Source organism: Sus scrofa, chromosome 13, assembly GCF_000003025.6.
Source record: "Sus scrofa isolate TJ Tabasco breed Duroc chromosome 13, Sscrofa11.1, whole genome shotgun sequence".
NCBI lineage: Eukaryota > Metazoa > Chordata > Mammalia > Artiodactyla > Suidae > Sus > Sus scrofa.
This window is the reverse complement of record NC_010455.5, coordinates 199,914,451-199,928,852: the sequence shown is the minus strand read 5'-3', so window position 1 is coordinate 199,928,852 and position 14,402 is coordinate 199,914,451. Positions and strand designations below refer to the sequence as shown.

Below are 14,402 nucleotides of genomic sequence, written 5' to 3'. Positions count from 1 at the left end.
GGTTATATAAAGCAATACTTATACCCATGTGTTGTTGGGGTTGTAACAAATACAGATGTAATATGCATGACCCGAATAGCACAAGAGGGGAAGAGGAAGAGAGCTATTCCACGGGATTTTTTTTTTTTTTTTTGCTTTTTAGGGCTGCACCCACGGCATATGAAGGTTCCCAGGCTAGGAGTCCAATGAGAGCTACAGCTGCTGGCCTACACCACAGCCACAGCAACATCAGATCCGAGCCGCGTCTGTGACCTACACCACAGCTCACGGCAACGCCAGATCCTTAACCCACTGAGCAAGGCCAGGGATTGAACCGGCAACCTCATGGTTCCTAGTCGGATTCATTTCCACTGCACCACGACGGGAACTCCTCCACAGGAATGTTTCTATAGCCCACAGGAATACAGCACGAAAGAGAAGCTAGTTCTGAGGAGAAGTAGATCGTAAACCTTAGACTAACTGCTAAATAAAGTAATTCCAAAAATACATGGACAAAATCATTGAGAACTAAAATACTACACTGGAAAATACTCACTTAATGAAAAAGAAAGTAGCAAGAGGGAAATAGGCGGAAAAAAGATATGACATACAGAAAACAAGGAAAATGGCACATTTCTACACATACAATTAAAAAAACCACTGAATTGTGTACTTACTTTACTTTTGTCTTTTAGAGCTGCGCCCATGGCATACAGAGGTTCCCAGGCTAGGGGTCTAATCAGAGCTACAGCTGCCACCTACACCACAGCCACAGCAATGCCAGATCCAAGCCATGTCTGCAACCTACACCACAGCTCACGGCAACACCGGATCCTTAACCCACTAAGCAAGGCCAGGGATCGAACATTTGCCTTCAAGGATACTAGCCAGATTCGTTTCTGCTGAGCCACGATGGGAACTCCAAATTGTGTACTTTAAATGAGTGAATTATATCTAAATAATACTATTTAAAAAAAAAGAGAAAAGGAGGAGGTCCCCGGTGGTCTAGTGGTTAAGGATCTGGCATTGTCACTGCTGTGGCTTAGGTTCAACCCCTGGCCCAGGAACTTCCACATGCCATGAGTTTAGCCAAAAGTGAAAAATTAAAATCAATCAATCAATAAATAATTAAAGGGAGTTCCCTGGTGGTACAGTGGGTTAAGGACCTGGCGTTGTCACTGCTATATCTCAGGTTGCAGCTGTGGCACAGGTTTGATCCCTGGTCTGGAACTTCCACATGCCATGGGCATGGCCAAAAAAAAAAAAAAAAAAAGGAAGGAGAGAGAGAGAAAGAAAGAGAAAAAGAAAAACAAAAGGAAACAAAGCTGAGAGGTGGCCTCAGTTAGATGATTGGCTTGAGAAGAGCTCATCCCAAAGAGATGAAGAGCCAGCCCATTTCCAAAGCCCTTCAGAGGATGGCTACCGAGATCTACAAGGGGAGTTCCCATCACAGCCCAGTGGAAACAAATCCAACTAGGAACCGTGAGGTTGCGGGTTCGATCCCTGGCCTCGCTCGGTGGGTTAAGGATCTGGCATTGCTGCGGCGCTAGTGTAGGCCGGCAGCTATAGCTCCGATTGGACCCCTAGCCTGGGAATCTCCATCTCACTCACACGTAAGACATCTCAAATGTCTCTTCCTTAGCATCGCCGAGTTCTCAGGGTGCCTGCTGCCTCTACCACCTGCACGGGAGTAGTGTCCCATCTACAGGCCCGAGTGAGTGGGCCTGTCCCTTTCTATACCACACGCCTACTTCTCCCTTGTCTGAGTCCCTGCTGCGGTCAGTGACTGGACAAGCAGAAGGTACCTGACTCAAGGGTGTCCCACTGACTGCCTGTTTAATAGCCTTGCCTGGTTAGTTCAGAATGATAAGGAAGAAATACAAGTGTCATTAGCCAGGAGAACCAAGCTTGAGGGTCCTGAGGCAGACTGAAGGTCAAGTGGCAACCAAGTTGATCCTGGTTGGCAGGGTGCTGTACAGCTTCCCAGGTGTGACACCCTGAGTCCCAGCTGCATCCTGCTCCTGCCCTTGGACTTCCACAGGCTCGCCTATCTTCATAATAATCTTCACTTTTATCCCACGGGCTAGCAGGAGAATCTTTCAGTTTCTTGCAATATGACCCTGATGATAACTTATTTTCTATCTTTCTCTTTTTTGGGGGGGGGGTCTTTTTGGGGCCAAACCTGCTGCATATGGAAGTTCCTAGGCTAGGCGTCAAACCGGAGCTACAGCTGCTGGCCTATGCCACAGCCACGTCAGATCCGAGCTGCACCTGTAACCTATGCCACAGCTTGCAGCAACTCCAGATCCTTAACCCACTGAGCGAGGCCAGGGATTGAACCTGGGTCCTCATGGATAGTAGTTGGATTCTTGACCTGCTGAGCCACAATGGAAACTCCTGATACCTTCTTTTCTTTCTTTCTTTTTTAAAATGATTTTTATTTTTTCCATCATAGCTGATTGATACCTTATTTTCTTACTCTGTCCCCAAGAAAGATGGATAATACCTGCTCACCACCTTCCTTAAATTTGACAAGGACTAACTTTTCCTTGAGGCTCAGTAACTTCAAAGCCTCTAGCCTCACAAATTGGGCAGGCTCTTTTCTGTATGGTTAGATAACTTAGCAATCCTTACACATGGGGTCCAGTCAGCCTAAACGTGAACACCCATATTACCGAACACTTGCTGCGGGGCCAGAAACTGCGCCAGGTGCCTGGGTGAGATAGGCGGACGAGGCAGGGACAGGTCTCCAGCCACCAGAGCCACCATATGCCTCGTCACCACCACCACAATGTCAAACAGTCTGGGAAGAGGGTCCCAGGGTCCCAGCTTCCCTCCTCCCGGTGGGAAGTACCTGATAGAAGTCTGTTTTCTCTGCGACGACTTTCAGTACTCCCGGAGCGATGGGAGGAACAGTCACCATCTGCAGCCTGCCGAAGAACGGGTTGTGTCCAGAGCTTTTGTAGCGTTTCATCTTGTCTTCAATGACCAGTGCCAGGGACTGCGAGTGGTTTATCACTTCGAGCAGGGTGGAGATGGCCACGTTCTGGAGGTAGCAGTCGGTCACACAGCAGCAAATGGTCATCAGGGATTTCAGCCAAGACGGAAAACTGGGATCGCCTGCTCCTGGAAGGAAGCCAACCAGAGCTGATGGGGAACAGACAAAACTACACGGGCCTGGCTCCCCAGCGTGCAGGTCCTAAGACACCTTTAGATCCGGGAAGTCACCTGGAGGGGGTGTGATAACCTTTAGGTGGCGACACGATCCAATGTCCCCATTCAGGGCCAGAGGACAAATGGGACTAAGTCTGGTTTCATGCGTTTGTCACGTTATTCATAGAAGCACCAAGCACCCACCGACTGTGCCATGGGTGCTCCCCTCATATTATTCCAATTCTGTAAAAGTCGGTCTCGGGGCTTTGAGATGATTACAGATGTTTGCTTTTCATTTAAAATATTCAAATATAGGGAGTTCCCGTTGTGGCGCAGTGGTTAACGAATCCGACTAGGAACCATGAGGTTGTGGGTTCGATCCCTGGCCTTGCTCAGTGGGTTAAGGATACGGCATTGCCATGAGCTGTGGTGTGGGTTGCAGACCCAGTTCGGATACCTCGCTGCTGTGGCTCTGACGTAGGCTGGCAGCTACAGCTCCAATTTGACCCCTAGCCTGGGAACCTCCCATATGCAGCGGGAGCGGCCCAAGAAATGGTAAAAAGCCAAAAAAAAAAAAAAAAAAATCAAATATAGTAAAAATCTGCATTTTATTAAAAAAAACTTTTCAGATTTACATATAGTAAAAGTCGCATTTTTTGGTGTCGAGTCCAAAACGTGTTTTCAGAGCTCTCTCGGTGGCAGGGCACATGGCATTAGCTTTAAAAGAAGCCAAAAATATACTGAAGATACCAATTCTAAATGCATTTCTTCCAAGTATACTGTCATTTGCAGCTCGTGAGCCGAGAGCCAACTGCATGGGAAGTTCAAGGTAATGACCATGAGAAGGGAGGGCTTCATTCACCCTCTGCTCTTCCCAACTTAATCACTCTTTCTTGCTTTCCACCTTCCCCTCTATCCCTTTTCCTCTTTTTCCTTTTGACGGCTGCACCTGCGGCATATGGAAGTTCCCAGGCGAGGGGTCGGATGGGGGCTGCATCTGTGATCTACACCACAGCCATGGCCACACCAGATCTGTGACCTATGCTGCAGCTCAAGGCAATGGCTGGCTCCTTAACCCACTGAGTGAGGCCAGGGATCGAACCCGAATCTTCACAGACACTATGTCGGTTCTTAACCTGCGGAGCTACAACAGGAACTCCCCCTTGTTTCTCTAAAGGGTTCACTGTCTATGATGGACTCAAGTGTGTCTGCCCAAAATTCATATGTTGAAGCCCCAGCCTCCAGCGTGATGGTATTTGGAGGCAGGGCCTACGGGAGGTGATTAGGTCTAGATGAGGTCTGCAGGTGTGGCCTGATGGGACGGTGTCCTTTTAGTCAGAGACAACAGAGAGCCCCCCCCTGCACCGCCAGGGTGTGAGCACACCAGCAGAAGGGAGCAGTCTGTAACCAAGGGGACAGAGCTCCCCAGAAACTGACTACGTGGGCACCTTGATCTCAAACGTCTAGCTCCAGAATGGTGAGAAAATAAATTTCTGTCGTTTCAGCCATCCAGCCAAGCTAGGACACTGCCTGTTACGGGTTGAACTGTCTCCTGATACAAATTCCTAGGGTGAAGTCTGAACCCTTGGGACCTCAGGATGCGACTCTATTGGAAAATTGGTCCTGCAGATGTAATTAGTTAAAATGAGGTCCTGGTACAGCAGGGTGGGCCCCTAATCCAATAGAACTGGTTCCTCATGGAAGGGAAATTAGAACACAGACACGCACACAGGAAGAAGGCTGAGGAAAGATTAGATTAGGGCTGCCACAAGCCCAGGAGCTACCAGAGGCTCAAGGAGAGCGGGGAGCACACCCTTCCCAGCATCTTCAGAGGGAGCATGGCCCCGCCAACACACTGACCTCAGCCTCCTGGCCTTCAGACCCGTGAGACAACAGGTTTCTGTTGTCTAAGTCATTGTGTTTGTGGCATTTTGTTATGGCAACCCGAGCAAACTAACACATGGAGCTTAACAGCAATTCTCACGAAACAGTCTACTGAGTATGATCAAGCACCTTTTATGTCCCAGACCATTCTGGGACGGACTTCTGTGCTGTGCTGGATGCCCACTGTTTAAAGATCCAATCTCATGAGTTCCCACTGTGGCTCAGTGACCAACGAACCTGACTAGTAACCATGAGGACGCGGGTTTGATCCCTGGTTTCACACAGTGGGTTAAAGGATCCGGTGTTGCCATGAGCTGTGGTGTAGGTTATAGGCATGGCTCGGATTTGGTGTTGCTGTGGCTGTGGTGCAGGCTGGCAGCTACAGCTCGGATTGGACCCCTAGCCTGAGAATCTCCATGTGCCATGGATGCGGCCCTAAAAAAGGACAAAAGACAAAAAAAAAAAAGAAAAAAAAAATCCAGTCCCAGCCTCATTGCTTTTCCATCCAGCAAGACACCAATCAAAACCGTACATGCTCATTGCAAAATCAGGAAGCAAACAAATGTGACCAACAGTTCCTTCTGGGCTGGTGTGATCTCAGCTGTCTGTAAACAACCCCACCCCAGCCACACGACTCCTCGGGATGGCCCGAGCGGGCTGCCCTCTCACCGGGAAGCCGGAAGAGCGTGTCACAGAGCCGCTCGTCTCCTCCTGGGACAGGTACACGGGGAAGGTGGCGCAGTCTAGCAGCAGGTGGCAGGCGGCAGCAAAGGCCTCCCGGCAGCTCTCCCTCGAGCTTCCCAGGTCAACGACCACCTGGTCCACAGTCCACTCCTCCTTCGTCCTGCGGCCAGGGCTGCTGGGCAGGGGCGATGGTGACTCCGTGCTTTTCATCTTAAATGGAGACCCTCGGACTGTGAAGAGGTCCGAGAGCATCTGCTTGAACTGGGGCACGCTGATGGGCTTCGCTTCCCATGAGTTCTTCCTGCTCAAGTCGCTGGCCTCCACACCGCGTGTCCTGCCTTCATCCCGAGGGCCCGCGTGCTCCTCCGACTTGGCTTCTTCTCCAGACGCCAAGGGCTGCACTCCAAAGATATTCTTGTGGGCAAAGTTGGCAATCAGCTCCTGGATGCAGAGGAGCGTCCTCTGCATGCTCCCTCCCTTCTTCCAGACGTCGTCTTTTTCCGGGGACACCCTGGGAACCCTCAAGTGCTCGGAGAGCTCTGGTGATGAGGCGCTCAGCCCGATCCCACTGTCCTCAGATTTGAGTGGAGGAAACGAAGCGTCTTCCTCCCCAGGAGGCACCATGCCTGTGTCTACGATTATCTCAGTGTTGTCACCTCTAACTGGACTCTGCAAGAAATGGAAGTTTGCACCGTGTGTCTCGTTAAGACCAAGGGATTCAAACTTCAAATGAAACAGGCTACAAAGGCATACTCCGTTTTTCAAACCGTAATTCTCTACGCCAAGAGGCTCCCCGTGTCCATGTATATGCATAATGACATGGAAAGGGCAGGAGAGAGGTGGCAGGCACAACGAGGAGGCTGACAAAGCCCCACGCCTTTTGGGGGTGCTGGCTTGAGCCCACATTTAATATTCATTTAGACCTTTCAGGGTTCAAAGAGGTTATTTAAAAAGTTTCTGGAGTTCCCGTTGTGGTTCAGTGGTTAACAAATCCAACTAGGAACCATGAGGTTGCGGGTTTGATCTCTGGGCTCACTCAGTGGGTTAAGGATCCAGAGTTGCCGTGAGCTGTGGTGTAGGTTGCAGGTGTGGCTTGGATCCTGTGTTGCTGTGGTGTAGGCTGGCAGCTATAGCTCCGATTAGACCCCTAGCCTGGGAACCGAACCTCCATATGCTGATGGTACGACCTTAAAAAGACAAAAAGACAAAAAAAAAAAAAGTTTCTGATATTTACAAATATGAATGAGGAAACTAGGCTGAAGGTAAAATAGAGGCACAAAGAATAAGAGATGAAAACTAGAACAAAGTGTATATTTTACATACATACATATATATGTGTGTATATATTCTGTGACTTTTCCAAAGGGATGATATGTCAACCTTTAATGGATCAATCTTTTTTCTTACACTGTTACTCAGATAATATTACATTAAATTGGGGATTAAGATGGCAGAATAGAAGGACTGGAGCTCAACTTCTCTCCTAAAAACAACAAAATTCACAACTAAAGGCTGAGCACTCTTCACCAAAATGGACCAGAAACCTTAAAAAAGATACCCTACTCCAGAAGAAAAAGAGGAGGTCACATCAAGAGGTAGGAGGGGCGATTTTGCATAAACAAGCCCCTACCTCCTGGGTGGGAAGCTCCACAGACTAAAAACTAACTGGTTCACAGAGAGAGACTCACCTACAGGAGTGAGAGTTCGGAGCCCCACATCAAACTCTCACGTGCGGGAATCTGGCACTGGCAGAAAGAGCCCTGGAGCATCCGGCATTGAAGGCCAGTGGGGCTTGTGCACAAGAGCTCCATGGGACTGGGGGAAACAGAGACCCCATTCTTAAAAGGCACACACAGACTTTCATGTGCACTGAGTCCCAGGGCAAAGCAAAGTCTCCAAGGGAATCTGGGTCAAACCTGACCGCAGTTCTTGGAGGACATTCTGGGAAAACAGGGGTGAACGTGGCTTGTTGTGAGGGAAGGACATTGAAAGCAAAGCTCTCAGGAATATTCAGCAGCTGCCTTTCTCTGGAGGGGGCCATTTTGGGAAAATCTGGCCCCACCTGTCAGCCAGCTGCTGAGAAGCCCCAGGGCAAACAGCAACCCAGGTGGGATCATAGTCCCACCCCTCAGTAAACAGGCTACCTAAAGACCCCTCAGGCACACAGCTGCCTCTAATCCCATCCAGAGACTAAGCCCCACCCACCAAAGGGAGTAGAATCGGCTCCTCCTACCAGGGGGCAGGCACCAGCCCCTCCCATCAGGAAGCCTACACCAAGCCCCCATGCTGACTTCAGCCACAAGGGAGGCAGACACCAGAAGTAAGAGAGGCTCAACTCTACTATCTGTAAAAAGCTCACCACACCAAAAACCTATAAAAATGAAAAGACAGAGGACTATAACTCAGATGAGGGAGAAAGGAAAAACCCCAGAAAAACAGCTAAGCCATGAGGAGATTCTCAGCCTCCAGGAAAAAGACTTTAGACTGTTGATGCTAAAGATGATGAAAGATATTGGAAAAAAACTGGAGGCAAAGATGGATAACTTACAGGAAACACTGACCAAGGAGATACAAGATATAAAACTTAAACAAGAAGAGATGCAAAATACAATAACTGAAATAAAAAAAACTCACTAGAAGCAGCTAACAGCAGAATACAGGAGGCAGAAGAATGAATAAGTGAAGTGGAGGACAGATTGGTGGAAATTATGGATGTAGAACAGAAAAGAGAAAAAAGACTGAAAACAAATGAAGAGCGTCTCAGAGAACTATGGGACAACGTGAAACACACCAACGTCCGTATTATAGGGGTGCCAGAAGGAGAAGAGAGAGAGAGAAGGAGACAGAAAAAATATTCCAAGAGATTATAGCTAAAAACTTCCCTAACATGGGAAAGGAATCACTCACTCAAATCCAGGAAGCACAACGAGTACCATATAAAATTAACCCAAGGAGGAACACCCTGAGACCCATACTAATCAAACTGACCAAAACTAAAGACAAAGAGAAAATCTTGAAAGCAGCTAGGGAAAAGAAACAAATAACATACAAGGGAACCCCAATAAGGCTATCGGCAGATTTTTCAACAGAAACTCTGCAGGCCAGAAGGGAGTGGCATGAGATACTCAACGTGATGAAAGGAAAAAACTTCCAACCAAGATTACTCTCCCCAGCAAGGCTCTTGTTCAGATTTGAAGGAGAAATCAAAACCTTCACAGATAAGCAAAAGCTGAGAGAATTCAGCAACACTAAACCAGCCTTACAACAAATACTAAAGGAACTTCTATAGGCAAGAAAGAACAAGAGAAGAAGGAAAGGAAAAAGAGCAGCAAAAACAAATCCAAAGTAATTAATAAAATGGCAATAAGAACATATATATCAGTAATTACCTTAAATGCGAATGGACTAAACACCCCAACGAAAAGACATATATTGGCTGAATGGATACAAAAACAAGACCCATATATATGCTGTCTTCAAAAGACCCACTTCACTTCTAGGGACACATAAAAATTGAAAGTGAGAGGATGGAAGAAAATATTTCATACAAACCGCGACCAAAAGAAAGCTGGAGTAGCAATACTAATATCAGACAAAATAGACTTTAAAATGAAGACTATTTTAAGGGACAAAGAAGGACATTACATAATGATCAAAGGATCAATCCAAAAAGATGATACAACAGTTTTAAATATCTACGCACCCAACACAGGTTCACCACCATATATAAGGCAACTGCTAACAACCTTAAAAGGAGAAATTGACAATAACACAATCATAGTGGGGGACTTTAACACCCCACTTACAGCAATGGACAGATCAACCAGACAGAAAATCAATAAGGAAACACAGGCCCTGAATGAAGCATTCAACCAGATGGACTTAATAGATATTTATAGGACATTCCATCCAAAAGCAACAGAATACACATTCTTCTCAAGTGCACATGGAACATTCTCTAAGATGGACCACATCCTGGGCTACAAATCCAACCTCAGTAACTTTAAGAAAATTGAAATCATATCAAGCATCTTTTCCAACCACAACGCTATAGGACTAGAAATCAACAACAAGAAAAAATCTGCAAAAAACACAAACACGTGGAGACTCAACAACATGCTACTAAACAACCAATGGATCACTGAAGAAATCAAAGAGAAAATTTTAAAAATACCTAGGAGCAAATGACAACAAAGATACGACACTCCAAAACCTATGGGATGCACCAAAAGCTGTTCTAAGAGGAAAGTTTATAACAATACAAGCCCACCTCAGGAAAAAGGAGAAGCTGAAATAAGCAAGCTAACTTTACATCTAAAGCAGCTCGAGAGAGAAGAACAGACAAGACCTAAAGTTAGTAGAAGGAAGGAAATCATAAAGATCAGAGCAGAAATCAATGAAATAGAAACAAAGAAAACCATAGAAAAGATCAATGAAACAAAATGCTGGTTCTTTGAAAAGATCAACAAAATTGAGAAACCCCTAGTCAGACTCATCAAGAAGAAAAGAGAGAGGACTCAAATCAATAAAATGAGAAATGAAAAAGGAGAAGTAGCAATGGCCATCACAGAAATACAAAGGATCATAAGAGACTACCATAGGCAACTAACTATATGCCAATAAAATGGAAAACCTAGAAGAAATGGACAAATTCTTAGAAAAGTACAATCTTCCAAGACTAAACCAAGATGAAATAGAAAAGATGAATGGACCCATCACAAGAACTGAAATTGACACTGTGATGAAAAAACTTCCAACCAACAAAAGTCCAGGACCAGATGGCTTCACAGGCGAATTCTATCAAACATTTAGAGAAGAGCTAACACCTCTTCTTCTGAAACTATTTCAAAAAATTTCAGAGGAAGGGATACTCCCAAACTCATTCTATGAGGCCACCACCACCCTGGTACCAAAACCAGGCAAAGACTCCACAAAAAAAAGAAAACTATAGGCCAATTTCACTGATGAACATTGATGCAAAAATCCTCAACAAAATACTAGCAAACCTCATCCAACAATACATTAAAAGGATTGTACATCATGATCAAGTGGAGTTTAGCCCAGGGATGCAAGGGTTCTTCAATATCCACAAATCCGTCAGTGTGATACACCACATTAACAAACTGAAGAATAAAAACAATATGATCCTTTCAATAGACATGGGAAAAGCCTTTGACAAAATCCAACACCCATTTCTGATAAAAACCCTTCAGAAAGTGGGCATAACGGGAACCTACCTCAACATGATAAAGGCCATATGTGAACAAACCCAGAGCTAAGATCCTTCTCAATGGTGAAAAGCTGAAAGAATTCCCGCTGAGATCAGGAATAAGACAAGGATGTCTGCGCTCGCTACTACTCTTCAACATGGTTCTGGAAGTCCTAGCCATGGCAATATCAGAGAAGTAAAAGAAATGAAAGGAATCCAGATTGGAAAGGAAGAAGTAAAACTATCGCTATTTGCAGAGTCCATGATACTATACCTAGAGAATCCTAAAGTCGCTACCAGAAAACTGTTACAGCTCATTCATGAATTTGGCAAAGTCGCAGGATACAAAATCAATACACAGAAATTGACAGCGTTTCTATATACCAACAATGAAGAAGCAGAAAAGGAAATTAGGGAAGCAATCCCGTTTACCATCACATCCAAAAGAATAAAATACCTAGGACTAAACCTACCTAAAAAAACAAAAGACCTATACTCTGAAAACTACAAGCCACTGATGACAGAAATCGAAGATGACACAAATAGATGGAAAAATATACCATGCTCGTGGATTGGAAGAGTTAATATTATCAAAATGACCATACTACCTAAGGCAATCTACAGATTCAATGCAATCCCTATCAAATCACCAAGGACCTTTTTCACAGAATGCAAACAAAATATTTTAAAGTGTGTTTGGAAGCACAAAAGACCCAGAACAGCCAAAGACATCCTGAGAAAGAAAAATGGAGCTGGAGGAATCAGGCTCCCGGACTTCAGACTATACTACAAAGCAACAGTTGTCAAAACTGCATGGTACTGGCACAAAGAGAAATATAGATCACTGGAACAGGATAGAAAGCCCAGAATTAAACCCACGCACCTACAGCCAACTAATCTATGTCAAAGGAGGCAAGAATAGACAATGGAGAAAGGACAGCCCCTTGAATAAGTGGTGCTGGGAAAACTGGACAGCCACATGGAAAAGAATGAAATTAGAACACTCCCTAACACCATACACAAAAAGAAACTCGCAATGGATGAAAGACCTAGATAGAAGACCAGACACTATCAAACTCTTAGAGGAAAACACAGGCCAAACACTCTCTGACATAAACCACAGCAACATCTTCTCAGGTCCACCTCTCAGAGTATTGACAACAAAAACAAAAATAAACAAATGGGACCTAATCAAACTTAAATGTTTCTGCACAACAAAGGAAACCCTAAACAACATGAAAAGACAACCCACAGAATGGGGGAAAATCTTTGCAAGTGAATCCACTGATGAGGGATTTATCTCCAAAATTTATACATACCTTCCGCAGATCCATACCAAAAAAACAAACAACCCCTTCAAAAAATTTGCAGAAGATCTAAACAGACAATTCTCCAAAGAAGACATACAGATGGCCAAGAAACACATGAAAAGATGTTCAACATCACTCATTTTTAGAGAAATGCAAATCAAAACCACGATGAGGTACCACCTTACACCAGCCAGAATGGCCATCATCCAAAAGTCTACAAACAATAAGTGCTGGAGAGGGTGTGGAGAAAAAGGAACACTAGTACACTGTTGGTGGGATTGTAAATTGGTGCAAGCACTGTGGAAAGCAGTATGGAGATTCCTCAGAAAACTCAAAATAGAACTACCCTTTCATCCAGCAACCCCACTCCTGGGCATCTATCCAGAGAAAACCATGACTCGCAGAGACACATGTACTCCAATGTTCATTGCAGCACTATTTGCAATAGCCAAGACATAGAAACAACCTAATTGTCCATCGACAGAGGAGTGGATCCAGAAGATGTGGTACATATACACAATGGAATATTACTCAGCCATTAAAAAGAACTAAATACCAGCATTTTTTGCAACGTGGATGGACCTAGAAACTATCATGCTAAGTGAAGTCAGCCATACAATGAGACACCAACATCAGATGCTTTCACTGACATGTGGAATCTGAAAAAAGGACAGACGGAACTTCTTTGCAGAACAGATGCTGACTCACAGACATTGAAAAAGTTATGGTCTCCGGAGGAGACAGTTTGGGGGGTGGGGGGATGTGCTTGGGCTGCGGGATGGAAATCCTGTGAAATCAGATTGTTATGATCATTATACAACTACAGATGTGATAAATTCATTTGAGTAATAAAAAAAATGGAAAAAAAATAAATGCCACAGAGAACTTTAAAAAAAAAAAGACATTATAAGAGAACAATATGAGAAAGTTAAGATAATATTTGTCTTTATTGGTGTTTTCATTCCGTTTTCTGGTTGATTTATATCATTATTTAATGCCAAAATGTGAAACCTGATAAAATAATAATGCAAAATGCTGTATGCTTGCTTGGTTTTTATTGTATCAATTTGTACAGAAAGTACATAAAATATTTTAAAAATAATGCAAAAATTTAAAAAGAAATTAAATTGAGGTTTTGTGTAATGCACACACACAAAAAAATTACATTAAATTTAAAACTTTCCAGCATTTAACCCACTGTCCTCTCTAGGGAAGAATGAGACAATATTTCAGTTTTTGAAACATACTGTTATTTACTTATATTTGTAGACTACATGTGCCTAAATTTTCTACCTTACATCCTTTTTAGGATTTTTTTTTCCAATAGCAGTAATAGCTGGGGGGAGAAAAGGACTAACTTTGAAACTGAAGGAACCATCTGTTATTAGTCTGCAAATTGAGATTCAAGCCCCATCAAGCAGCGCATCTGCCTCCCAGCACTAACCAACACACTCAGCTCTCCTCAGGGCTGCTTCGCTTTTCAAGTCTGTTCACTGCCCTGGCCACCACTGCTGCGAGTGGATTTCAAGGGCAGAACTTTCAAAGCCCTAAACAAAGTAGAAAATAAAAATAATTTAAAGGCCATAGGTCTTAATCTGCTTGTGGAATGATAACCGTTAGTCTTTTGGGAGGACAATCTGGCAGCGTCTCTCCAAGTGAAAAGGCAGGGGTCTGACTGCAGCCCATCACAGGGAACGGATCCCTGAGAAATGCAGCCCTGGGCACAGGTTGGGCAAGGACACTTGGGGCAGCAGAGTAACAGCAAAACACTAGAAGTCACCAAGATAGGGGGAGGTGAAGGAGCTATAAAGCCATCCCCCAGACTGCCCTGGGGAAATGAGAAAGCAGTGAGACACTTCTCTGTGCATAGATATGGAAAGGTGTTCCCCAAGCACTGTTTTTGGATGAAAACCAAGGGAGGGCAGAGAATAATGTATGTCAGGGGTCGAACTGTGTTCCTTAACCTCCAGCACCTGTGAACGTGACCTTAATTGGAAACAAGAGGCCTGTGAAGAGGAAGGCTGAGACTGGGGTGGTGTGTCGACAAGCCCAGGCATGCTGAAGACGGCTGGCGAAGCACCACAAGACAAGCGAGATGCATGGACCAGATTCTCCTTCATAGCCTCCGAAGGAACCACCTTGCTGACGCCTTCATCTTGGACCTATGGCCTCCAGAACCGAGA

The 14,402-nt window shown here is 44.9% G+C and overlaps 1 protein-coding gene across 1 annotated transcript in view; it reads right to left on the bottom strand.

The window, feature by feature from the left end:
• The window catches only part of DOPEY2 (dopey family member 2), a 134,463-nt gene that overhangs the window by 53,632 nt on the left and 66,429 nt on the right, over positions 1–14,402 (bottom strand). Inside the window, 3 exon segments of the mRNA XM_003132763.4 lie at positions 2,834–3,105; positions 5,686–5,721; positions 5,724–6,369. Coding sequence (XP_003132811.2) covers positions 2,834–3,105; positions 5,686–5,721; positions 5,724–6,369 — 954 coding nt within the window.